Raw genomic sequence first — 26,003 nt, 5'->3', positions numbered from 1 at the left:
AACTAGATAAATTTTTAGAGTTTGTTAAAGAGGTTTGCCCGTGGTTCCCAGATGAAGGAACCATCAGCTTAGAAACTTGGGAAAAGATAGGAGACAGGTTGCAGGATTATTATTCAACTCATGGACCTCAGAGGGTCCCTGTAGAGACTTTTGGATTGTGGACTCTGATTCGGGATTGTCTGGATCTCAGACATGAGGGATATAGGCTGGAAAAGTTAAAACAGGCTGGATCGGGAGAATTGCCTCCTCATATAACTTCAGAAGAGAAGGGAGGGGAAGATCTCCCCCTGCCGCCGGAAGAGCTCATTAATTTAGAGCCCCCCGATGAGCAATGGGAAGATTTGGATCCTGGAGATAAAGAGGATTTAGAAGAAGCTGCAGCCAGGATTGCCTCATCCATCTGCCATACCTAAAGATACTTACAAGATAGTACTAGATTTAAAAGATTGTTTTTACAATATACTGTTACACCCACAAGATTGTAAAAGATTTGCTTTCAGTATTCCAAGTACGAACTTCTGTGAACCTATGAAAAGGTATCAGTGGCTTGTTCTCCCCCAGGGTATGGCAAATAGTCCTACGCTGTGTCAGAAATTTGTCAGTGAAGCAATTGACAAAACGAGAAAACAGTTTCCTTCTGTATATATCATCCACTATATGGATGACATCTTGCTGGCTTGTAGGAAGGAAGGAGTGTTGTTAGCTTGTTTTGTGAATATAAAAGAAAACCTTTTAGCCTCGGGTCTTGTTATAGCCCCCGAGAAGATACAGAAGGCTGAGCCCTTTGCTTATTTGGGTTTTCAACTGTTTTCTCAGTTTTTTGTTCCTCAAAAGGTGGAGCTTAGAAAAGATCACCTGAAGTCTCTTAATGATTTTCAAAAACTGTTAGGAGATATTAATTGGCTGCGACCTTCTTTGGGTTTGACAACCGGAGATTTAAAACCATTGTTTGAGATTCTAAAAGGGGACTCTGATCCAACTTCCCCTAGAAATCATAAACTGAGCCAGTCTGCAAGGCTTGTTTAGAATAACAAGAAATCATGGCTCCCCACATTTTCTATATAAAATGTACTTCACATTAAGCAAATCAATGAGGGGAAATTTCTATTTATAAAAGTATTGCAACTAATAAGTGAATAATTGATGTTAGACTATCACCAGTCTTTTAGGTAATAAATTAATGGAGCTTGGCAATGATCATCAATGATTGCCAACATCACTATAAAAAAAACTAGCATCCTGTGCTTCCTGAGGACACACAACACCATCTATGATGTGGCCTTACCAAGACGAAAAACAAAAAATTGAACCTGAATCTGATCAAGCCTCTAATCTAAATTCTTTCTTTCAAAATATACAGGGATACAGAGGAACATATTCAATGATATCGTGAGGATGGAATTAGCAAAATTCAGTCTGTGGGAACCTTACAGGCCAAAAAGACCCAGTACTTCAATTTTTTTAAAATTGCAAGAAAACATATGGATAAAACTACAGATTAAAAGAGACATAACAGACAAAATAATTGTTCCAGGTATCTAGACTTGTGTAATAAATCACACCAAAATTTAATTTCTTAAAATAGTACCATTAAATTTGCTCACAAATGCGTAATTTGGGAAAGGCGCTACAGGACAATTCATCTTTGCTTCACTCAGTTAGCTGGAATGAAATGGAAGTTGGGAACTAGAATCATCACATTTATATAACCTGTTGTGACTTTTTATTACATTAGCCTCGAAGTGTTACTTAACTGTTTCATGTGACTAAGGTTGTCTCCCAACTTAGCTTCTGGAGAAAAAAGACTGGAGTGTACCTGTTTTTTTTATAATCCCTTTGATGCCCAGGGGCTATGGTCTGAATGTTTCTGTTCCCCCTAAATATATATGTTGAAACCTAATCACCAGTGTGATGATATTTGGATGTGGTTAGGTCATGAAGCAGAGACCTCATGAATGTGATTAGCTCTTATTAAAGAAGACCCAGAGGGATTCCTTCACCCCTTCTGCCATGTGAGGTTACAGCTAGAAGATGCTGTTTATGAACCAGGTGCTGGGCCTTCACCAGACATTGAATCTGTTGGCACCTTGATCTTGGACTTTCCAGCCTTCAGAAACATGAGAAATAAATTTCTGTTGTATATAAGCCACTCAATCTATATAGTATTTTGTTACAGCAGCCTGAACAATCTAAAACACCATATGAGGGCCTTAACATAGTAGGTGTTCAGTAAATATGAGATGGTATATGAAAGCTCACATTTCCTTTTTCTCTCAGCCTTTTTTCCCCTTCTTTAGAGGCCCGATCAATGCTTTATAAGCAGATAGAGAAAGAGAGAGAGAGAGATTTGCAGAGAAATGAATTGTAGCAGTGAGTAATCAGCACAGGATTTTTGTAAAGACTAAAGCTTTTATTCTAACTGGGAGTCATTTACTTTCTGAAGCTATTTCTCTGAGTCCTTTGTGAAGAGGACAGCTTCATTGACGCTCTCAGTGACGTAATCTATGTTGCAGGCATTGATACAAGTGAAGTTAATCCGACCATTCTTGGGGATGTGGATATGCTTCTTCGTGACCAAGTAGTCCACCTGTTGGGCTGGTGATAATCACAGGATCTCAGATCCCTGGGGTGGCCACCTCTAAGTACCCTCTAGCCCACAGTGGATTATTGTGGATAGGGAATGTCAGCATTTCTGGGGTTCCAGAGGGGTCTTTCAAGCAGCTCCACTTTCCTCAGGAAAGAATCAAAATCTGGTGTGAGGCTAGGGATTGGTGACCTAGTCAGTGAGTGTAATGCTCACATATGAGGCCAAGGTCAGAACGGGGAGAGCCACCCTCTCCTAGAGGCTTACAGTTGAGTCCAAGATAGCCATGGGTCCCATTCTGATCAGTGATGTGATTCCAGGAGCCAGGGGTTCCCAGGAGCCGGAGCTTCTCCTTAACCTTTTCCTTCATCAGCATGATGTTCTCTACAACCTCTTTCAGATTCTGCTTCCTGCCAAAGGAAGGACAATATGAAATCGGAGTGTGAGATCTCCCCCTGCTCCCAACCTTCTCACTGCCATTCCACTCGTCTTCCCTTCCAAAGCCCCTAACCAGAGTGCCCGAGGGCACACCAGTGGAGCCAGGAATCTGGGATGGTTATGAATGGGAGTGGGGCTTCAGCCCGTATTAATTTAAGCAAGCCAAGCAGGCTCTTATGCAGACCTTGCCAGAGTAACAAGCCCTTGATGTTTCCTAATCTCCTCCTGCAATCTGGAACTAGTTCAAATAATGTCATCAACCTGTTGCCCCTAAGTCAGGGCAACCCTTGGTATAGCCACTGCCGTTGGAACACAGTGGGTCCTCAGTAAATGTTGATGAATGGACTGAGGCAACATGGACAGAAAAAGATGCACTCAGCTGAATCCTGTGAATTGGCAAGTCTGTATGTATCCAGAGGCTCTGCCCATCCCTTCCTATCCCCACCCTTCACCCTTACCATGCTTCCTGCAGAGCAGGGTTACAGAGGATGGTGGTGATAATGCGAGCACCCATGGTAGGAGGGGTTAGCCACAGGGCCAGGGCAAAGTTCATCAGCTGGGAGAGGGCGCACAGCAGGAGCCGGTTGTTGAATGCCACCACAACTAGGATCCCCACTCCTTCGTCTGCAGCATTGAGACAGACAGCCTCAGTCTCAGTCCCCTGCACCTTTACCGGGGCCTTCCCCTCTAACTCTGCCTCCAACCTTGCAGAAGACTGGGATGGCCTACGGGGCCCGCATCCCACCCAGCAAAGCAGGTATTCAGACCCCAGGAAGTTGCCAGAAGCTCTTCTTCCAGAAAACGTAGCCATAAGTAAGAGTCTTAAAGGTGAAAGGGACTTGAAAATTCACTAAGTCTTGCCTCCTCATCGTATAGATGAGGAAACAGAGGCCTAAGGGGATGAAACCATTTAATTGGAGCCAGTTTTAGTAGCTGAGCTGAGACAATACCACAGAACCTGAGGTCTGTCTCCTCCCTGTGCCTCCGTGCTGCTCTCTATGGACATCTTAGCTCTCTCCAACAGGGTAGGAGATGTCAAACACATCATTTGTACCATGGGTTTGGCACCACTTTAGCACCAGACACCCTCCTTTCTTCTTCTGCCCATACCATACCATAAATACCAAAATTCTTGGACAGAGACTGGCTGCAGAAGAACTCAAAGCCTCCAGATACAAAGTATTGTAAAAATTTAGTATCTTCTTCCAGGTCACCAGTGAATAAACCTTGATTAGGAATGTCAAAAAATGGGAATATCTGCTTGCTCTGTAGGAAAAAGGAGAATGAAAAAAGGATGGACTGATAGAGGCGATGGTAGGTGGTGAGAGGGAGGAAAGTCAGGCAGGATATTGGGCTCACCTTCATGGCGGCCATCAACTTCGCCCACTGATGTTGTGTCATCTTGCAGTTGCCAATGTTCCCGATCACAAAGATACAGCCATGTGGGGCCCGCTGCAGGTAGAGACTGTCTCATCAGGTACTTCCCCTACTGAATGGTAGTAATAGCAGGGTATTGGGAGAAGTGAGCCTCCATGTGGGTTCCCACTAAAGGGCTAGGCAAATCCAAGCCTAGAAAAGGCCATAGAGGACTACAGGGGTGGAGGGGAGGAAAGGAGAATAAAAGTGTAAATCAGGTCTAGGGAGAAGCTTCTGAGCAGGACCCTTCTACCTCCACCACGTCGAGGAGCACGTTGGGGCTCATGCACAGCTGTCTGGGGTCCCAGAAGGAGTATTCACAAACTGTAAAGCCCATGTCCTGGAAGACGAGTCCATGCAGTTCTGTGGGAACACAGACCTCCACCAGCTGGTACAGAGGAAATGGAGAGATGGAGGCAGACACACCAGAGAATGGGCCTGAAGGTCACCGGCTGAAGGCGGGACAGTATCAGGAAAAGCACAAACATACCTTGGCTTGTCCATTTTTCTCGTGATAGAGAGTGAGAAGGACAACAGTGAAGATTGTAAATGGGGTAAAGATCAGAACAGAGGATAGGGATCTTCCGTCACCCTCACCTTGCATAACACTCACCATTTTGAGAAGAAATGATGTAAACTATTTGAGAAGCCCCATGCCAAGTTTTGAGGAACTGGGCCCCAAGTTGGAAGGCACCATTGTCACCAACAGTGTGCACACCCCCTACCTGCCAGCAAAAAATAAACAGAAACAGCACGTTAAAAGAGTTGTGGTGATACTAGTACCACCTCAGATTCAGATCATTCCTTTCTTGAAAGAGCTTGCACAGCAGCACGGTGGGCCGGTGCAACGGGCACTGGCTTGGGGTTCTGATGCTGGCTCTGCCCTTTGACGACTAAAGCTTTGGACTCTCCGAGCCTCAGGTGTCAATGCCAAGGAGCCCTCCAAAGTACCCGTCTGGTTTAAGATTGTACAATCCCAGATCTCTATTCCCTGTGTCTGGGTGGCCCTTCTTCTCACCCTGTTCTCCGAAATGACTCGGCTGTACTTTCCAAAGAGGAGTTCCAAGGAGGCCCGGATGAATGATTTCATGCCCATAACTGGCATGTACTCATGGTTCAGGGAGGGATCCTGCGCGATCTGCAGTCGGATCTTGTGCACCACGGAAGAAACCCACGGTTGGCCTTCATTGGTCATGCAGGCTGGAAGGGGAACCACAGAGGGAGCTCTGGAGGCCGGCCCTTGGGGCCTGCAAGTCTGGGCTTTGCAGGCAGCCCACAGTCTTGGCTTTCTTGGGGCTTTGGAACGTTGCCTAGGAAAAGACAACTTTCCTTTTTTTCTCCCCTTTATAAAAACAATGTACTGTTAGTGAATATGTATAATTTTTTGTCTTTTTAAAGAAGACAACTGAAACCTATGCCATTTTCATGAGCAAAAATGACATACAATGTGGGAATTATAGATACCTGAGACTAAACAAAGGTAACACTGATTTTCACAGTGGAAAGGGAGAGCTGCATATTAGAAGAGTTAATTTGAGGAACCATTCTTAGTTCAGGAATAGAAAGGGAGAGGAAGAGACTGAAGAAAGTGCAGTGCGCATGCAGGCTCTACATAGATCTGGGGAATAGGACATAGCTTATACCAAATCTCTGAAAGTCCCCAAAGAAGGACAGAGGGCAAAGAATGACCACGGACATTGTCTGCTCTTTTCCCTACTGGGAAATTCTGTTAACAAGAGCAGACCTCTTCACTTGAGGAAGCTGAGCTCTCTCCCAATTCCTCTGTGACGGTGGAATACTGCCCTCCTAGAGGCAATTATAATATACTTAGTATTACTCTCTAAAACTACTAGGCATCTACCTCTATAGGCCAGGAACATCTTCTGAGGGCAATTGTCTTGCTTGTAGTTCTTTAACAAGCTGCTTTCTAGGTTCTTTGCTAGGGGTACATCCGTGAACACCGAAAGGGTAGGCATCACGGAGACAAAAGTCGAGCCAAGACTAGGACTCCACTTCTGTGCTACCACCTGCGTCTGCCGGAAGCCTTCCTCCAAGCACGGGCCACACAGACCTGCCTCTCCCCAGAACCCCGGCAGCGCCAATGCAGAGGCCCTGGACAACTGGTCACCAGAGCAACAGAACCCAACTCCCAGTCTCCATGGGTGGTGATTCTCAAGGGCTAGGGGAATATTCCATGACACTTGAGGTGAATCCCCTGAAGAGTGGGCTGGGGGAAAGAATAGAGAGGACCTGGAATTTCCAGGTACTTCTTCCTAATTCATGGCCTTCTCTTTTCTGGCCCCAAGTAATCCAATGCAAAATAACAAGTCAGCGCCTTAGAAGACAGAGTAAGGCAGACAGCCAAGTGAGCCAGGTGAGGGCTTGTTTTACAGAAGTGAAAACCTCAGGCCCGGCAGTACCTGGACCCTGACCCTACAAGTCAAAAGATTTGTTTAAAAAGCTTCTATTTGCATTTTGTTAAGAGCTCCAGATTTTAAAAGGAATAGAAAGAAAGCACTGCTTTCTTTCATAGTTATTTTAATAAAGAGGTTTAGAAACAGTATGATTTGCAATTCGGTAAGCCAGTCCCATTTCTCTGTTATTTAGAGCCAAGACTTATACATTGTTAACTGTTTCAGGGGTGGCCGAGCAGCATGATTAGAAGACAGAGAAGTCAAGGGTGGAAAAAGTTGGCCTCTATAGGATCAGTCTTGCATTTTGCTTTCTTTTTCTTTTTTTTCCCAATTTCTTTTAAAAAATATATTTATTTATTTTTTTCAGTTACAGCTGACATTCAATATTTTATATTAGTTTCAGGGTTAGAGTATAATGGTTCGACATTTATGTAATTTATGCAGTGATTCCCTGGATTAGTCTAGTACCCTCCCGGCACTATACATAGTTATTGCAATATTATTGACTATATTCCCTATGCTTTACTTTACATCCCCATGACTATTTTGTAACTACCAATTTGTATTTCTCAATCCCTTCAGCTTTTTCACCTAGCCTTCCAGCCCTCCTCCCCTCTGGCAACCATCAGTTTGTTCTCTGTATTTATGAGTCTGTTTCTGTTTTGTTTGTTCATTTATTTTGTTCTTAGATTCCACCTATAAGTGAGATCATAAAGTATTTGTCTTTCTCAGCCTGCCTTATTTAGCATACATAATACCCGGTAGGTCCATCCATGTTGTTGAAAATGGTAAGATTTCATTCTTTTTTATGACTGAGCAATATTCCATTGTATATGCTGGGGGTGCCAAAAAATGTACACAAATGGACACTTTGGTCAATAACGCCCAAGCAGTAGTTTGCCGTAATCAGAAATATCTGGATGCAGATGGTAACCACTTTGAGCACCTCTTGTAATTGCAGAAGTCAAACGTGACTTGTATTCATCTTTTGATATCAGTATATACTGAGTACTACAATTTTAATATAGTTTTCCTTTCTTAAAATGTGTATACATTTTTTGGCACCCTATGGTATATACACTTTTGTATATACCATAGCTTCTTTATCTGACAGTCTATTGATGGGCACTTAGGTTGCTTCCATATCTTGGCTATTGCAAATAGTGCTGCAGTGAACATAGGGGTGTATATATCTTTTTTATTTAAAGATTTTATTGGGGAAGGAGAACAGGACTTTATTGGGGAACAGTGAGTACTTCCAGGTCTTTTTGAATTAGTGTTTTGGATTTCTTTGGGTAAATACACAGAAGTGGAATTGCTAGGTCATAAGGTAGTTCTATTTTTAATTTCTAAAGAAACCTCCATACTGTTTTCGATAGTGGCTACACCAATTTAAAATCCCACCAACAGTGCATGAGGGTTCCTTTTTCTTCGCATCCTTGCCAACAGTTGTTTATTGATTTATTGATGACGGCCATTCCTACACGTGTGAGGTGATATCTCATTGTTGTTTTAATTTGCGTTTCTCTGATGATTACTGATGTTGAGCATTTTTCATATGCCTGTTGGCCATCTATATGACCTCTTTGGAGAAATGTCTGTTCAGGTCCTCTGCCCATTTTTAACTGGACTTTTTGTGTGTGTTGAGTTTTATGAGTTTTTTATAAATTTTGGATATTACCCCCTTATCAGATACATCATATATCATTGACGAATATCTTCTACCATTTAGTAGACTGTCTTTTTGTTTTGTTGGTGGTTTCCTTTGCTGCACAAAAACTTTTTAGTTGGTGTAGTCCCATTTGTTTATTTTTCTTTTGTTTCCCTTATCTGAGGAGATATACTACACACACAAAAAAAATACCACTAAGAGCAATGTTAGAGAGTTTACTGCTTATGTTTTCGTCTAGGAGTTTTATGGTTTCGGGTCTTACATTTAAGTCTTTAATCCATTTTGAGTTTATTCTTGTATATGGTATAAAAAGGTGGTCTAGTTTCATTTTCTTGTGTGTATCTGTCCATTTATTGAATAAACTGTCTTTACCCCACTGTATAGTCTTGCTTCCTTTGTCATAGATTAATTGACCATATAGGTGTGGGTTTATTTCTGGGATTTCTATTCTGTTCCATTGATCTATGTGTCTGTTTTTATGCCAGTACCATGCTATTTTGATTACTATTGACTTGTAGTATAATTTGGTATCACATATAATTGGTGATACCTCCAATTTTGTTCTTTCTCAAGTTTGCTGTGGCTATTTGGGGTCTTTTGTGGTTCCATAAATTTTAAGATTATTTGTTCTAGTTCTGTGGGGGAAAAAATGCCTTTGGTTTTTTGATAGGGCTTGCATTAAATCTATAGAGCTTTGGGTAGTATGGACATTTTAATGATGTTAGTTCTTCCTATCCATGAGCACATTATATGCTTCCATTTATTTGTATCTTCTTCAGTTTTTTTCTTCACTGTCTTATAGTTTTCTGAGTACAGATCTTTTACCTCCTTGGTTAAATTTATTCCTAGGTATGTTTTTTTAAATGCAATTGTAAATGGATTGTTTTCTTAATTTCTCTTTCTAATAGTTCGCTTTCTTTCTTTCTTTTATTTTTTAAAAATAACTTTGTAAATGATTGTTGTAACACCATTGGGGTCTCCCGCAGATACCGTTTAGCAGCCCTCTGGCAAATTGTCCTTGTCCAAGAGGAGCCTCTTCACCTGGAAACCACCTGGCAGGTGACACCCCCACCGAGAGGGGTAGCCAATGACGGCCTGATCTAGGCATACAAAAGGCCAGCCCCTTGTTTTGGGGTATCTCTGTGGCTCAATTTGTACTCCAGGGCCACTTCCAAATTAGGCCAAAACTAGACTTGACCTCGGACCCTATCCTGGCATGACCCCTTTCCCTTCACAGTTCTGCTTCTCTTACTCCCCTACAGGGTATTTCCTTTGCAAATCATGTGCCTCAAATCCCCTTCTTAGGCTGTGCTTCCAGGGGAACTGCCTTGAGACAAATGATTATGAAAGTAATCCCTGTTATTGTAGAAAACTTTAAAACTTCAAAAAACTATAATGACAAACATAGATTTCCTACAATAAACCCATAACCACAGTTAGCATTTTGGTATATCGCCTTCCAATTTTTTTATGATGTTTATATTTTAAGATAATTTATAGCAAATTGACATGTAATTTTCATTATACTTTTTTCATTTCACATTTCACTTGTGAGAATTTTAACATGTGTGCAAATGAGAACTTTTTATGCTACAAGTAATAAAAGATAAGAAAAAGAACTGGCTTGAGCAAGTTCGAGAATTTATTGGCTCTATAAGTGAACAGGCCAGGGTACATCTGACTTCAGTCACAGTTCAATCCAGAGCATCACAGTGTTATAGTGGTTCCAGTTTCATTCTCTGGGCTTCCCTTGGCTCTGCCCTTCTAGAGCTTTAGCTTTGCTCTCAAACTGACTCTGGGCATGGGAACAACAGGGAATGTAGCACATGTGCAAAATAGCATTTGAGAAATTTATATTGAAAGTTTGTATGCAAAAAATTAAATGTCAAACACTGAAGGGATATTTAAATTAATAATGGACTATCCATGTAATGGAATTCTGTGCTACTGTTAAATGCAGCCTTATATGTACAGCTCTGGAAAATCTCCAAGGTACACATCTTTAAGTAAAAACAAGACAGGTACAGAATAGAGAGCAAAGGGAGGGAACACCTGGGGCGGGGATAAGAGATACATTTGCATGTGTATGCTTGTACATGCACAGAGCATCTCTGGAAGGAAAGGTAACTGTGATTGTTTCTGGAGAGTGAAATTGGGTGGTGGGTGGACAAAAACAGGGAAGAAGGCTGACTTGCTTTTCACTGTATACGACCTGTGCCTTTGAAATGTTAAACCATGTGCATAGATCTCCCATTCAAAAACAGTGTTTATGCTTTTTAAAAATAGCTGCAGCCTTTCCAGACATTACATCTTTACTATATAGAGGAAGATAGAGCATCTTTTCTCTTAGTTCCACGGATGAATGAGCAAGTTTGCTTCCCTGAAGCCCCCAGCCTCCTTTCTCCTTTCTTTTGGCTTCAGTAAGTCACTGGCCCATCCTTAGCCATAAGGTCAGGTATGGGCCAGTGACTCGCTGAAGCCACTGGAAGGAGACAGTGAGTTTAATCCAACCCCTAGAGCTGGGGGTGGTGTCAATCCCTTCCAAACTGCACAGCTAGGAATGAAACTTTGGTTCCTGAATCCTGAGTCACAGTGCTTGCTCTGAGAAGAGGCACTTGATTTAAATAGGACCTACTGGAATCCTGTTGGACTTGGCAGAAAAGAGCCTTTCATTACTTTCTAGTCATGGAGTTATAAGGAAATGATCCTGGCCCCTGACATGTAGGAAACTGAGAAAAATGACACCAACTGCATGAAGAGAAAAGTTGGAAAGAAGACGGTTAGCTGACTCAAGCCTCTAATTGCTGTCAGTAGCAGTTTGGAATCTCAGTTGTAAGCAACAGAAAATGACTGGCTGATTTAATCATAAAATGGATTCATTGAAAGGATATCCTGTAGCTCACATAATTGATAGGGAGTCTGCAGATTTTGGAGCAAAAGCGTGACCACGATGGAAACACGGCGGGTTAGGACCCCCACAAGAGGCCTTGCAATGTCCCTGGCCTCGCCTCTCCCTGTCCTAGAACTTAAAAATTGATCAGCCGCCTCCCTGTGATTTGAGCTTGGAATGTCCCCTGCCCCAGTTTGAGTTTAGAATGTCCCCTATCCCAGTTTCCTGCTTTAGATAATTACCCTGAAACACATGCTTGCTTACTGATCGCAATAGCCCATGCCTACTGATCACAGTCTTCATGGTCTAGCGTTCTTTCCAGGTTACTCCTATCGCTGCTCCTGGGTTGATGACCACGAAGCGGAGCCACATCGTTAGAGGGAAAGCTTCATGCAGACGCCCAGAACCATCAAGTAGCCTCTGGAGGAATGCCCAGATTTTCCTGTAAATACGCCTAGCCAGACTGAGAATGTTAAGGCAGTTTTTGGAGGTGTTAACCTGCTGCGTTCTCAGACCGGTGTTCTGATACTAAACGAATATCATACCCAACTCCTGTGTTGATCTATTGGCTGAACTGGCGCAGGCAGCACCAGCCCCTGGACTGGTTTGGCCTCTGGTTTCACAATCAGATCCCAGAAGGAAGCCCACTGTTGAAAAAGAGACAACGCTGTGACTGGCTCCACCCTCACGTTCCTCTGCTGGCTCCGCTGCCACTGCAGGAGCCATTGCTTTTGGAAGAGCCGTATGCCTTAGCTGCCACAGATGCTGCTTCACAGTGTCCTTCCTTCCCACCTGCACCACCAGGCCACACAGACAGGAAATCTGTGTCTGATTGGCTGAACCTACTCACGTGACCTGCTAGGCCCTCCTCCTGCTCTAAAGGTTTGGGGCAGTGAGGATCTAGTCAATTTCAGCTTCAGTTCTAAGAGATAGGCTCTGCCTCCTACCAAGATTAGAAAATAGGGAATTCTCCAAACTCCTAGATGTCCACAAACTAAGCAGCCAAAACAGTTAAAATTTTCATACTTATATCATACCTCTCCTCTTTCCTCTCAGTGGTCTCAATTACTGCCGGTACTTCTTATTTCATGGAGACAATAAAAGTAATCTGAAGAGATTTTCACATGCTCCCATCATAACTACCTACCTACTTGCCACCTACTCTATCTTTTAATACAATGCTTGAGCCCACTTCTCCTATGCCCCTTATCTCAATCCAACCTTTCCTTTTGTGCCCTGGATCCCAGCTTCATTACTCCTGCAGTTGTTCTTTCTCTCCACTATCATCAATTCCCTCCTCTACTAGAACATTCTTTTGAACATAAAACAGGTGGCATAACTCCCGTCTCAAAAACAAATCACACTCCCTTGACCTCGCATCCCGTGTCCAGCTATTACACTATGTGTCAGTCAGGGTTCAGCCAAGGAAACATAACTGCTGGGAGTGATGTGGGTGTTACAGGAATCAGACCTCACACTATTGGAGGAGGACCTGGGGAAGTGAAGGTCCAGAGGAGGAAGCTGGAGAATCAGAGAAAAATCATTAATCAAGTACCTATGGGTGGATAAATTGAAGCTTGCTGAGAAATCTGAGAAGCCAGACACATACAGCTACAGGAATGGCACTGAGAAGGGGGAATGGGTGGAGAGGTCTATGGGAAGATACGGCTTCTGTGCAGCTACCACACCTGTAGGTCTGCAGCCAAGTGTCTGGTGGTAGGCCCAGGTGCGCCCATGGATGGCAGGGTCAACAGTCTGGAAGCAGAGCTGCACAGAGAGCTGTCTGAAGACAAGTCAGAACCCACCTACCACCTCTGCTTCCATATCTCACCCAGAAGTCCTTCAGGTATTAATGGACGCTGCTTCACTTCCGCCTCTCAAGTCTTGAGCAAGTTCCTCTTTTGACAAACTCTAAGAAGGATTCTGGGAAGCAGGGTGCTCAGATTAACCAAGATGACAACAAGATCATCAGTCATACCACATTTCTCTGATCTTCTTCAGAGAAATAATTATTCAAAGAACACTTTATATTCTCTTTCTCTACTTCTTCACCTCCCAAGTTCTGTTGAACTCACTCTGATCAGCATTTCATCACCTCCACATCATCAAAGCTGCTCTTATCAAATAACAGACCTTTGTGCTGTCAGATCCAGTGGTGTGTTCTCAGTTCTCGTCTTATTTGGTATTTTAACAGCATGTGACAAAACTGACTACTTCCTCCTTAAAACACTTTCTTCCCATGGCATCTAGGATGCTACTTGCTTTTGTTCTCCTTTCACCTCACTGCTGCTGCTTCTCAGTGGGCTTTCCTGGTTCCTTCTATTTCTAACCTCTAAATATTAGAATGTTCCAGTCCTCTGAATTTTTTTTTTTAATGCCTGGAGTTATTTTTTTCCAGCTTTATTGAGATATAAATGACACATGACATTGTGTAAGTTGAAGGTCTGCAACGTGATGATTTGACACACTCTGAATTCTCTATCTATGGCTGCCATGCAAGTGAGCTCATCGACTTCCATGAGCTTAAATACCCATCTGTTGAATTTATATATATCCATTTCTGACTTCCCTTCAACCTACAGACTTGGAAAGCCAAATGTCTACTTGATATTCCGAGAAATAATAGACTTTTCAAATTAACTATGTCCAAAAACAAACTCATAGTTTCATATCCCCTCTCCCTTTCCCCCTATTTTTAGGAGTAAGTGGCAAGTCCATTGCGGCAGGTGCTCAGGTCAAAAATCTTGGTCTTATCCCTGACTTCTCCCTACGTCCAAGGCACTGACAAACTTTGTCAGCTTTACCTTGCAACATATCTAGAGTCTGTTCTCTTGATAAAAACTCACTGCTGGGGTGAATGGATAGGTGGATGAACAGAGTGTACTATCCGTGTTTGGATGGATGACAGAGGGCACAGTCCGTGTGAAGGTACAGAAACAACAACAAAAGAGCTCTTCAGTGAATTTAGGAGTGGTTGAAATAAACGTGGATGGGGAAGGAAAGTGATGGGAAATTGGGTTAGGAAGATAGGCACTGTCCACTTAATGCCAGGTCTGTATGGTAAAAGGTCTGAATCTTACCCTAAATGCTTTAGGAAACCATTGAAAGTTTTACAAAAGGGAATGACATTTTCAGACTTATATTTTAAAAAAACCCTCCCAGGGCCTTGCAGAGGATGAATTAGAGGGAAGCAGGAAATAGGCAGGAAGGCCAAGTGGAGACGATTTTAGTTAACTCAGTTAAGAGGAAACCTGGGTTCGGCAGTAGCTATTGGGTGGGCTTGCCCAGAGTCTTCCATAAAAATGCCAGGCACCAAACTAGGCCTGGAGGGAGACGTTGGCGGGCAGGGGTGGTTCTGAAAAATATCTGTTTGATTTAAACAATATCCTATATATCAATAATAATTTCCACTTCTTATTTTAGTACCACTTGTATAAAAGAAACAGATATTTTGCTTTTTAAAGAAACATACTTTTCACTACAACTTGCAAGAAAGCAATGTCAGAAGCTCCAATACCAGACCACCCAGGTCAATACCAGTGAGCCAGTGACCCTACCAAGAGGACAGGCATGAGAGTGGGTTAGGGGTAAGAACTGGTTTGCTCTTAAGATTAGTTCTTCCCTCAGGAAACCGGGGGAATTCATCACACAGCTAGGCTCTGAGTCTTGAGGTTGCTGGAATAAAGTTCGCCATCGGCCCCATATGTTTCTCCTTTGCCAGAAATGGCAGGAATGCTTCCATTGGAAAAGCAGCTGCCTATGCTTCCCTCTTCATCCCAGCCCCTCTCCCTGATGTTCTGGGGTACTGTTCCAACATTAATTAGATTCAGACTTGGGCCCAAGGGGAGACTTAGAGGAAGGGCTCACATGATCCAGTGACTGGAAGAGAAACCAGAGACGCTGTGGGTGGCGCTGAGCTGATGCAAAGCTCTCCCATTCCCACTTCTCTCTTCTCTGGGAAGAAGTGATCCATCCCTTCTCCCTCTGGGAATACCAACAGCAGAAGCAATAATATTTCATCTTGCTTCTTGCTGAAAAATTGGGGGGACTATGCTTGTCATGCCTTTGTGTTATAAAGTGTGGTGTTTCACTAGCAACTCAGAAATGAAAACTATAGTCAATGGATTCTGAAACTTTTGCTCCTAATTTTCTTAAAAGTTGTGTGGTGGGCAAGGTATCATAGGATGACTGGTCATTCCCTTAGAAGTGAAGGGAATGAAAGAGATTAAAAGACCCTGTTCCTGGAACACCCAAGCAAAAGTCCCCAACAGGTCTTTGGAGAAACTAATAGACCACGTCAGATCGTGGGATCTTCCTGAGCTCGTGGTCCCATTGCATCTTGGTTTCTGACGGGAAACCTTTAAAAACACCAGAGTAGAACCGTTAGAAAAAACAACCTTAGGCAGAATTGTGCAGTCAGTCTGTATTTGTTTTCTACTGTTGTGTAACAAATTACCACAAACTTAGCATCTTAGAACAACACACATTTATTATCTCACAATTTTCAGGTGTCAGGAGTCTGGGTATGAGTTAGCTAGGTCTTCTCAGAGTCTCACCAGGCTGCAATGAAAATGTCAGCCAGGGCCACAGTCCCGTCTGAGGTTTGGGGTCTTCTTCTCACTCACATGGTTGTTGGCAGAATCATTCCTTGCAGTTGTAGAACTCATGGTGGCTAGCTTCCTGAAGGCCAGCAGGAGTGTCTCTCTGACCTCTGACCTTCCTTTAAAGGTCTCACCTAATTAGGCCAGGCCCACCCAGGACAATCTCCCTTTTTATTAACTTAAGTCAACTGATTAGAAACCTTAATTACACCTTTGAAATCCCTTCACCTCTGCCATAAAAATAATATAATCACAGAAGTAATATCCATCACCTTCGCCATATCCTATATATTAGGATCAAATTATAGATTCTACTCCCATTCAAGAGGAGGGGATTATACGAGGACATGGTTTGTTGGGGTCATCTCAGAATTCTGCCTACTACAGAGTCCAAGAGCTTCTGGAGAGAACAGCCCTTCCCTGAAGGGTGACTGGTGTGAATGATAATCTTATGAGACCAGAACTCTCAGTTAAAAGGTCCAAGTATCTCTCACTATAGTGGGTTGAGTAGTGCCCCCAAAAAGATATGTCCGCCTGGACCCTCAGAATGTGACCTTATTTGTAATAAGGATTTTTGCAGATATAATTAAGATAAGGATCTTGAGATGAGATCATCCTGGATTAGGATAGGCCCCAAATCCAATGACATGTGTCTTTATAAGAGACAGAAAAGGAGAAGGTACAGAGGAACACAGGGGAAAGTGGAGATAGAGGTAGAGACTGGAGTGATATGATATTAAGTCAAAGACCGACAAGAATTGCCAGAAGTTATGAAAGAGACACGGCACAGATTCTCCTTCAGAGCCTTCAGAAGGAACCAGCCTTGTTGACACCTTCACTTCAGACTTCTGGCCTCCAGAACTACGAGAGAATACATTTCTGTTGTTTGAAGCCACCAAGGTTGTGGTAATTTTTGCAGGGGTGTCGGGAAATGAATACATTCACCGATCATTGTCTCCATATGAATCGATGTCAAAGAGATGGACTTGGTGGTCCCAGGTGTAACACAAACTCAGAATCTACAGAGATGCCAATTCCCAAAGATCAGAGGTACCCTACGAGGTACGAGAGCAAGGCAGCTTTGTAACCCAAGATACATTCATTACAGAATGTCGGCAGATGCCCATTTATTCATAACCTCTTTTATCATCCCCTCATTGATGTATTTGTTTAATACAGCTGCTGTTTTTAAAAAAGGCTACAACAACTGTGGTTTACACAAGATAGATATGTACTTCTCTCTCATTTCAGTGCAGGGCTAAGGTGATGGCTCTGCCCTGTTGGACACACAGGCTGATTCTTCTGCCACCTGCAACGTGTGGTTGCCATCTTATGACCTAAGGTGGCTGCTTCTCACCAGTATTCCAGCCAGTGGGGAAGGGCGAAGTGGAAGTGAGGGATTTGCCCTTCCCCTTTAATGGCAGACTTGGAAGCTGCACATTGCAACTAGCTAGAAGTTAGTCACATAGTCACTCCTAGCTCCAAGTGAGCCTGCAATATGTCTTTAGTGAGGCCATGTGTCCAGCTCACACTTAGGGGTTCTATTACTAAAGGAAGAAGGTCTGACTTATCAGTGGCCTCTCCAATCTGGAGTCCAAGGAGATGGGACGAAAGGCCTAGAAATGGAAATCCAGGAATGGAAGCACTCCTACCTCCTTTCAGACTGATTATAGGATGAAATAGAGCCTTGGAAATGTGGGAAATAACAGAAATATGATGAGCATGAAAAGGCCAGGCATAATAGTTTTCCTCCTTCCTCATCACACCCCCTGTGTGGGTTGAATTGTGTCCCCCCCCCCAAAGATATGTTGAAGTCCTAACGCCAGAACTTGTGAATGTGACCTTATTTGGAAATAGGGACTTTGTAGATGTAATCAAGTTAAAATGAAGTCATACTGAGTTAAGTGAAGCCCTGATCCAATGACTGGTGTCCTTAGAAGAAGAGGTAAATTTTGACACAGACACACATGGGAAGAAGGCCATGTGAAGATGGAGGCAGAAGTTACAGTGATGCAGCTACAAGCCAAGCAACCAAGGGTGATCGCAAACACCAGAAGCCACAAGAGGCAAAGAAAGATTCTTCTCCTAGAGCCTTCAGAAAGAGCATGATCCTGCCAACACCTTGCCTTTGGACTTCTAGTTCTAGAACTGTGAGAGAATACATTTCTGTTATGGCAGCCCTAGTAAACTAGTACACCATCTCCCTTCTCTGGTTCCTTAGGGCCCCCTTCTCACAAGCCCCTACTATAATGTCCCATAAAGCACTGACATCTGGAAGTGTCCTCTCTCCTAAACTTTCTGTCCATCCTCACAACATGAAAAGAGAGCCAGAGGGGGAGATGTACGGGGAGGGGACTGGATGTGGAACCAGAAGAATCAGTCTGAGGTGGGGAGGAACCTGCGGAAGAAAGACCAGGTAGGTCATGCCCACAGTGACCAAAGACAAATGGGCCCAAGATCCAGGCTGTCGATAGAAGCAGAACCATACAAGGATTCAAACCAGGAAACTTGGGAATAGTCCAAGCTCCATACTCTAATGACATCACTTATACTGGCGGAGCCCTTTCAGTTTCCAAACCATTTTTACATACAGTCTCTCATTTGGTCTTCAAACCCAGTCTGCGTGAGCTGAGTAGGACAATAACAAAATAATAAAATCTCCATTTTGATTTGCAGGTAAACAAGATGTCAGAGACGCTAAGGAACTTCCTCGGTGTCACATAACTGATTATTAGCAGATTATTCTACAAACCAGAATCTCCCTCCCCCACAAAATCATCTTTTTTCTCTGCCTAAGACTGACTGGGCAACTTTCCTCAGTGAGTAAACAAAATGAACGTTGGTGCCTGGTAGACTGAATCAGAATCAACACAAGAAAGTTATTTGATTTCTATAAGGCTCTATTTTTTTATTTGGCTCACTACAGCATAACATTTGTGGAGCACTTCTTACAGTCATATTTATTGGTGCTCAATAAATGATCAGTCCCCTCCTCCCTTTCTTACTTGTTTCTCAGCTCCAAATTTTGTGCTCTTCATACTACCAACCACAGGGTTGCCTTTCACTTACTAAAGTAATCTTGGCTACTCACGATTCACCTCTCTAGACGTTAGTTTCTTCATCCATTTTATCAAAGGATTGGACAAAATCATTTTTCTGGTCTCTTCCAGTTCTGAAGGTCCATAGCGGTAAGAAAACTGCACGTCTCTCTGCCAGAGTAGTCAGCAGACCAGCATTGCCAAGTCCACAGTTGCTGTACCTCTCATGGCCATCGGGGGCGCCTAGCACTGCTTGTGCCCTGGGTGGAGTGGATGCTGAAGGTGCTAAGCTCCGCCTAGGACTTCACAGAACTTTAGGAGTCAGCCATCCCAGTCATCCTCATTCCCCTTCCAAAGGCAAGAAAGGAGAGAAAGGTTTATTCTCCATTTATTGTATAGATGAGGAAAGCATTCTGATTTTCCTTAATCTTATAATAGAATGAGCTGTGAAAGATTAGATGGCCTTCTAGAGTTTCTGCCAACCAAACTGAGTTCTGCATTATGCCTCAATTGCTCACTAATTGGCAGACTATACCCAGGGCTTTCTGCAGCGGGGAGGGAGAGAACATTAGCAGTACTCCCCATTGCAGGCTCCCAGCTCTCCTTTGGACAGACATACAGAAATACTCCACCAAGAGGCCTAAGAGAGAACCTGAATCTTTGCCTTTTAGGATGGAAAGATAAAGGAGCACTACCTGTATTTCCATGGTCTTCACCTGTGCCCCCAGGACAAGAGGGCACAGGATCCTGCTCTATCAGGGTTGAGGAATGAACTTGGTATGGAATTATAGCCCCGTGACTGCTTTATAAGGACCACAGCCTGCACTTACCACTGTTCCCCAGAAAAATCTCCCATGGGGAGAGTCCGAAGAAAGTCTGTGATCAACCTCCCTGTTGCCCTAATTCTGCCTGCTCCTTAGTAGTTCCACCTGATGTGGAAGGTAGGTCACCTCTGGAAAACCCAGTCACTCCTCCTTCCCTCTCCTCCAACTCAGTCGCCTTCTCCCTGTCATTTCTGCCCCATGCCCAGCTCCTGCTAACAGACTCTGGCAAGGCCAGGGATTCCACAGGCTTTTTCGTTCTCATTGGTCTGTAAGTATTCACATTTCTAGGTTCAGAGGATGGCTGTTTGTCTTCCACAGTTCAAGTGCTCAGGCCTCGTGCTAGCAAAAGCAGCCTGTTCCCCATCCAAGGATGTAAATCTCCAAAGCCTGACACCTGGCCACAAGTTGCTGGAGAAATGACCAGAGCGGCTGCCTCTCCATCTGTCAGATATACTGGTGACAATTCACAGATGGAGTCCACAGCCCCAGTGCACGTCTAAACACTCCAAAGGAGTCTGACAGCTGCACATGGGGGCATGTCAAGCAGTATGAATTCCTGGATAGTGTTCAAGGACAATTCTACAAACCAGAATCCCCCTCCTCCACAAAATCATCCTTCTTCCCTGCCTAGGACTGACTGGGCAACTTTCCTCAGTGATGTTGGGAAAATATTCAGAGATGGGAGAGGAGGCCCTCTTACTTATCCCCAGCCTGAAGCCAGACGTCCTTCTCCACTAAAGGTTCAAAAGTTGAGTCCTTGCCAAGAAACCTTCCACACCTCAGACAGCAGAGATCTCACACTGCCCTGGTTTGAAAAGGAGAAAGTCATCTTTGGTATGCAAACATCCTAAGAAATAAAACCTGGGCTCCTGGAGAGATGAAAGCAGCCTAGGCCAGGTCCAATTTACAGGGAACACCCATATGTGGAAATCCACTGAGCTTATCCTCAGGGTAGACAGAAGTTCTATAACTCTGAAGCCCCTGAACCTAGCCAATGCATTGTATACTGTTGCCATACAACACATTACATTTTTAAATGATTCACAGGCTGTCCTGTAAATCAGCCCAGACAATAGCTCTACTCATGGAGTTTAAATAGGAACTCACAAAATGATCCACTGATTCCCATAAAGAAATTTTCTTTCCATAGAAAACTGCCTGATAAGGTTCATAAAAGTTGGAATAAGAGAAAAAGAATTATCAACTGGCTCAAACTTATAACTCCAGTTTTACTTCCGGAGGATAATATAGATTTCTGCAGCCCAGGAAAGGGACTGGGAAGGTAGAAGTTATAAAAAGAATGAGAAATGTCAGAATATATTTATAACCTGAGACATTTGCCCAACATAAATAATACTTCGTGCTTCCTGAAACACACACGTACAGCATAGAACAAAACTGGTTCCTGCTGACAACAGGATCTTATGAAGCCATTATTGGCTTATATTAGGTTTGTGCAAAAGTAACTGCAGTTTAAAAAGTTAAACATAATTGCAAAAGCTGCAATTACTTTTGTACCAACCTAACAGCATGGGGCTGACATATGTAACATGTGCCCTGATCCTGAGCCCCGCAAACCCAATCCTTTGAGCCCTTTGCTCCAGGCTTACGGGTAGAATGGCTTTGCTACTCCCTTGAACTGGATTCTAGTAGTTTTGGAAAGGATGAGGAGGCAAGAGTGTTAAAGGCTCCATCTTGCCCCCCTTTGCCCAAACAGATGTTTCATTTTTGTTTCATAAGGATTAGGAAGAAAGGGACAAGGATTAGCTCTAATATATTGCCTCTGTCAAAAGCCAGCTCTACGAAGGGAGTAAGTGGATCATGAAAAGAAAACAAATGGAGAGAAAAGAGGGCAATGTATGAACTGCATTAAGTAATATTTATTAAGCTGATTTTAAAAGAGAAAGAAGGGATCCATTCTAATGGCTCACCTCCCTATGAACCCTGGAGCTCCCCAAACCCTGAAGAAGTCCTTCTGACATTGCTGTGAGGTAGATCAGAGCTGTTTTGTGTCTAAAGGGAGGGAGGCTGATGCTTAGAGAGCTGTAGTGAGGAAGCCAGGGGAAAACTCCCTAGCTTCCTGCTCTCAGCCTGGGCAGCCAAGCCTAGAGAACACTGGTCTGAGCAGCAGAAGGAATAGAATGAGGGGTGCTCGCTCTCTCTGCCCTAAGCACATGCGAACAAGGTGATGGGTGCCCAGCAAAGCTAGCCCAGCTGCTCCTAGGGCAGCGCAGGACAAGCGGCAGACTCTCCAGCTGCTGAGGTAGTGGTGAAGGTCAGGGGTGGGGGTTAGAAAACGTCTCTCCAAAAGACAGAGAGGATGGTGAAAACCCGCTTGGTAAGGATTCCCTCCGCAGTCAGTCCCCACTTCCCCATCCTGTGGCCTAGTCATCAGGTTCTGGAAGGCAGAGTTTTCCAGCTGGGAAACTCCACAGGACTCATTCTAAACAGGCCAGAGGTTTCCAAAGGTTCTGGATCAACGGAGCCGTTGTTTCTTGTCCTTCAAGGCCTAAGAAATTCCCCAGGAAGCCCTGGAAAAAATGGAGATAACATATCTTGGGGTGGGGAAGGGCGCAGGGTGGAGATAGGGGCACTAGTGGGAAGGGCTGGAGGTCAGAGACCCTGGAAAACATATGCAATTGCACAAAAGGGCTCCAACTCCAACCAAGCCCTGTTCCTACCAGGTGGAAGAATTCGCACTCACTGGTTCTTCACTCCTGTCTATCCTGCATACCCAAAGTGGATTCTCACCTTCATAGCTATCGGACCTCTCAAAGAAACCAGAGCTGAGGCCAAGGGCTTGGGAGGGCCTCCCGTCTTCTCCGCAAGTCAAAGCCAGCCCAAGAAATCCGGGCAGCCATAGAACTAAGCTAGAAAAACAAACCTTGAGCTGACCAGGCGCGCCAGAGGCCTGGGGGCACAGTAGCACTTTCCTGGCGCACACACTGGGCCGCCCTCCCTCCTTTGCTTCAGTCCTAGGGCAGGGTGGGTCGGGTGCGAGGAAAAGAAACGGCCCTGTGTTCCATTTTGGTTCCATTTGGGAGACTCCACGTCTCCCCTGCTCTCAATGAAGAGTCCCTCCCCAGCCCCACCTTCTCCTACCGAACCCCAAAGTCAAAAAATTGACCAGAGGAGACACCGAATGCTTCCTGATCCCGAGCTTCCAGCCCCCTCACCTCGGTTACCTACCGGTCGAGCGGTGAGCACTGCCTGGACTCCGCGGGGCTGGTCAGGGCCGCAGGGGTGCCGGAAGGGCGGCGGGACGCGGGGACCGCGGCGAGGTGCTCCTCTGGCCGGCAGCGGCACAGCAGACGGCGGAAGGCGCTGCGGAAGTCAGGGCTGCGACAGTAGATGAGCGGGTTGAAGGCAGAATTAGCGTAGCCTAGCCAGTTAAGGGCGAGGAAAGCCCGATTGGGAACCAAAGAGGGGCCCCCGAGGGCACGCATCACGTTGGCCACAAAGAAGGGCAACCAGCAAAGCGTGAAGGTACCCATGATGAGACCCAAAGTGCGCAGGGCCCGGTGTTCCCGGAGAGGCAGAAGGCGCGCCGGCTGCCGGCCGTAGGAGGGCAGCCCTGCGGGAGGAGCGCACGGCCCCGCGGGAGAGGAGGACAGACAGCGGGACAGAGCCGGCGGGGACTCCTCTGGCGGGAAGCGGCCCAGCTCCCGGCGCAGCAAGCGCAGCTGGCGCGTAGCCACGACGAAAACTCGCGCGTAGACGAAAAGCATCACAAGCAGCGGAAGGTAGAAGGAGACCGAAGACGAGAGCAGCGCGTAGGGCATGTTGGTGGCGAAGGCGCAGCAGCGCGGATTGGAATGGCAACGCTGCGCCTCGGCATCGGCCCCCACGCGCCACCATTTGCTCATGATGGGCGCAAACGACACCGCGGCGGACACGACCCACACGAGGACCACGGCGGCCCGGGCGCGGCGTTTGGTGACCAGCGCGCTGTAGCGCAGCGGGTTGGTCACCGCCAGGTAGCGGTCCACAGCCAGGGTGCATAGAGTTTCGATGCTGGCGGTCACGCACAGCACGTCCACTGAGGTCCACAGCTCGCAACCAGTGGCACCTAGGGGCCAGTGACCAGTCAGCGCCACGGTGGCTCCCGGCGGCACTACCAGGAGTCCTACCACCAGGTCAGCTGTGGCCAGAGAAGTCACGAACACGTTGGTCATGGTCTGGAGTCTCGGGGTCCGGGCGATCGCCACGATTACCAGCAGGTTCCCTCCCACGGTGGCCAGTACCGCCAGCGCCAACAGCGCCCCCGCCAAAGCCACCGCCCACGGCACCCCTGGCAGCCCACTCGTGTTGGCAGTATTGGGCGCCAGGGTGAGGGCATCTGGCCACGAGGCCAGAGAGCTGTTCCAGTCAGGCCACGGAGCCATTCCCACGTCGCGCATGGGTGGGAGGGAAAAAAGGAAGGGTGCCCCCAGCTCAGCCGACTCAGGGGAGGGGGTAACAGGGCGTGGAAGCGATTCCCCCGACCTGGGCCATCTTCCCTAGTTGACTAGGAGAGAAGGCTCAGCTCCCCACCACCACCACTTGGTGCCACCGCTTGGGAGGGGGGGAGGAGTGGCGGCCCTTAAAGAGGCAGCGGCCAATAGTCTCCACACGCCGCGAGAAGAGGGGAATTAAAGGTGGAAAGGGAAGCGAGATGGATGCCCGACTTCTCCTTTAGCCAAATCTGGAGTAAGGAGGCCCTGACTTCTCTGCCCCGATGTACCCATTCCTGCCATCACCAGCTCCACACACTGGCACAGCACTGGTCGGCACTAGTTTTCTGGTCTCCCTGCTTACCGTGTCAGAGGAAACGGTAACCCTTTCCATCCACACTAGCCCCTCAGCTTCTTGGGTGCCCTCCCCTAAGATATTTTAAGTAATAGAGGGAAACCAGTATACTCACTTCTCCCAAAAACCTCACTTCAATGAGATTTGTCCCCTTTCCCTTCTATTTTACTTACCTTCCCTGCCCCTCCAGTTTTCTGTTCTGGCTTTTTTTTTTTCCCCCAGCTACTGGGGAAATTTGCCATTTTCAGGAGTCTTTATCATTGCCTGCCTCATTTGAATTTCGATTTGGCCTATTGTAGCCTGGAATGCTGAGAGTTTCAACTTCTCCATCTTCCCCATTCTACACTGCCCCTTCCACACACCTTTCCACCATGAAATTTTCTAGATGGGCCCCTTCTCTTAAAATTCCTCTGTTATAAAGACATGTTAAAAATGAATGAGTTTGAGGTTGAGGTCTGTGGACCATCACCTCCAACTATCTACAAATCTTCTATTACCACCCTCCCAATGGGAAAGTGTTCACTCTACTTCCAAGAAGATTTTATTCATGAACTTTTAAAAATTAGAAGACATTGAATTGAGGAATTCACATGTTGCCTCTTCAAGTGTGTAGAACAAGAGGACTGGTACTTTAATGCCTCTGGAAGGGTCTCATACAGTCCCATCAGAGGTTCCCTTCACTTGAAGAAGCGCAGAACCTCCTTCCTCTCCCTTCTCCCCAACTTACAGCTGGTTCTGCCACCCAAGCTCTTCCAATCTCTGAATTGGTTCCTCTCAAACTGGATGTGGGGAGGTGAGGCTGGAAAATAAGCACCTGTGTTCAAGTTCGGGGCAGGAAGATATACCTTTATTCAGTCCTATCAGAACCTGATCCTTGAGCTGCTTGCTTCCTCCCCGAAACAGTGAGACAAAAAGGGGGAAAATTATCATGGAAAATGCCTCCAGGGCCATGCCCTAACACATCTCTTTTGAATAGCTCTATATTTTAAAAGAACGCTGTATAGTCACTGGTCTAAGCAATCCCTCTGGGAGGCTGAGCCAGGGGTTGGGAGTTAGGAAGGTTGGAGGGGAAGTGAGGACCTAAAATTATCCCTGAGGAAAAAGAACCAGTTTCGTCTCCCAGGAACCCAGCAGCTCACCCATGAGCAGAGTTTGTCAGTGGCTCCCAAACAAATGCCTTCCACGCCAGTGCAGTACCCCAAGCAGGCCTCGGGATCCACAGAAATGCCTAGTGGGTAGGGGCAGAGAGACCCAGCCCCAGCCCCTGCTGGGGTCATGCCCTTATGGTGCAGGCCTCTTTTGGCCTGAGTCTTGGCAGTAGCCTCTTGCTGATCATCC

At 45.4% G+C, this 26,003-nt stretch overlaps 1 protein-coding gene across 4 annotated transcripts; it reads right to left on the bottom strand.

The window, feature by feature from the left end:
• Window positions 1-2,882: 2,882 nt before the first annotated feature.
• On the bottom strand, window positions 2,883-24,544 carry ADRB3 (adrenoceptor beta 3). 4 transcript variants are annotated; one of them, XR_004422891.1, is made up of 4 exons: window positions 23,067-24,544; window positions 5,457-5,638; window positions 4,382-5,163; window positions 2,883-2,994 (listed from the first exon to the last, which is right to left on the bottom strand). XR_004422891.1 is itself a non-coding variant. In XM_033104854.1 (2 exons), the coding sequence occupies exons 1-2, from the start codon at window positions 24,275-24,277 to the stop codon at window positions 5,623-5,625; spliced, it is 1,227 nt and encodes a 408-aa protein (XP_032960745.1). In that variant the 5' UTR covers window positions 24,278-24,544; the 3' UTR covers window positions 5,449-5,622. The 4 variants fall into 4 exon arrangements, 3 of the variants coding, with proteins under 3 accessions (XP_032960745.1, XP_032960743.1, XP_032960744.1); XM_033104854.1 differs by lacking the exons at window positions 2,883-2,994; window positions 4,382-5,163 and having other exon boundaries at window positions 5,449-5,638; XM_033104852.1 differs by lacking the exons at window positions 2,883-2,994; window positions 4,382-5,163; window positions 5,457-5,638 and adding an exon at window positions 17,815-19,401.
• Between the last annotated feature and the right edge of the window lie 1,459 nt (window positions 24,545-26,003).

Source organism: Rhinolophus ferrumequinum, chromosome 4, assembly GCF_004115265.2.
Source record: "Rhinolophus ferrumequinum isolate MPI-CBG mRhiFer1 chromosome 4, mRhiFer1_v1.p, whole genome shotgun sequence".
In the NCBI taxonomy this organism is placed as follows: domain Eukaryota; kingdom Metazoa; phylum Chordata; class Mammalia; order Chiroptera; family Rhinolophidae; genus Rhinolophus; species Rhinolophus ferrumequinum.
The sequence above is the reverse complement of the archived record's forward strand: the minus strand, read 5'-3'. Positions and strand labels throughout refer to the sequence as shown.

Coding starts and splice junctions, on each gene's coding strand:
- ADRB3 (XM_033104852.1), bottom strand. CDS start 24,277: ATGCGCGACGTGGGAATGGCTCCGTGGCCTGACTGGAACAGCTCTCTG. Junction 19,402..23,066: donor CAGTGCTCACCGCTCGACCG/GTAGGTAACCGA, acceptor TGCCTTTGGAAG/GGGAATGAGGATGACTGGGA.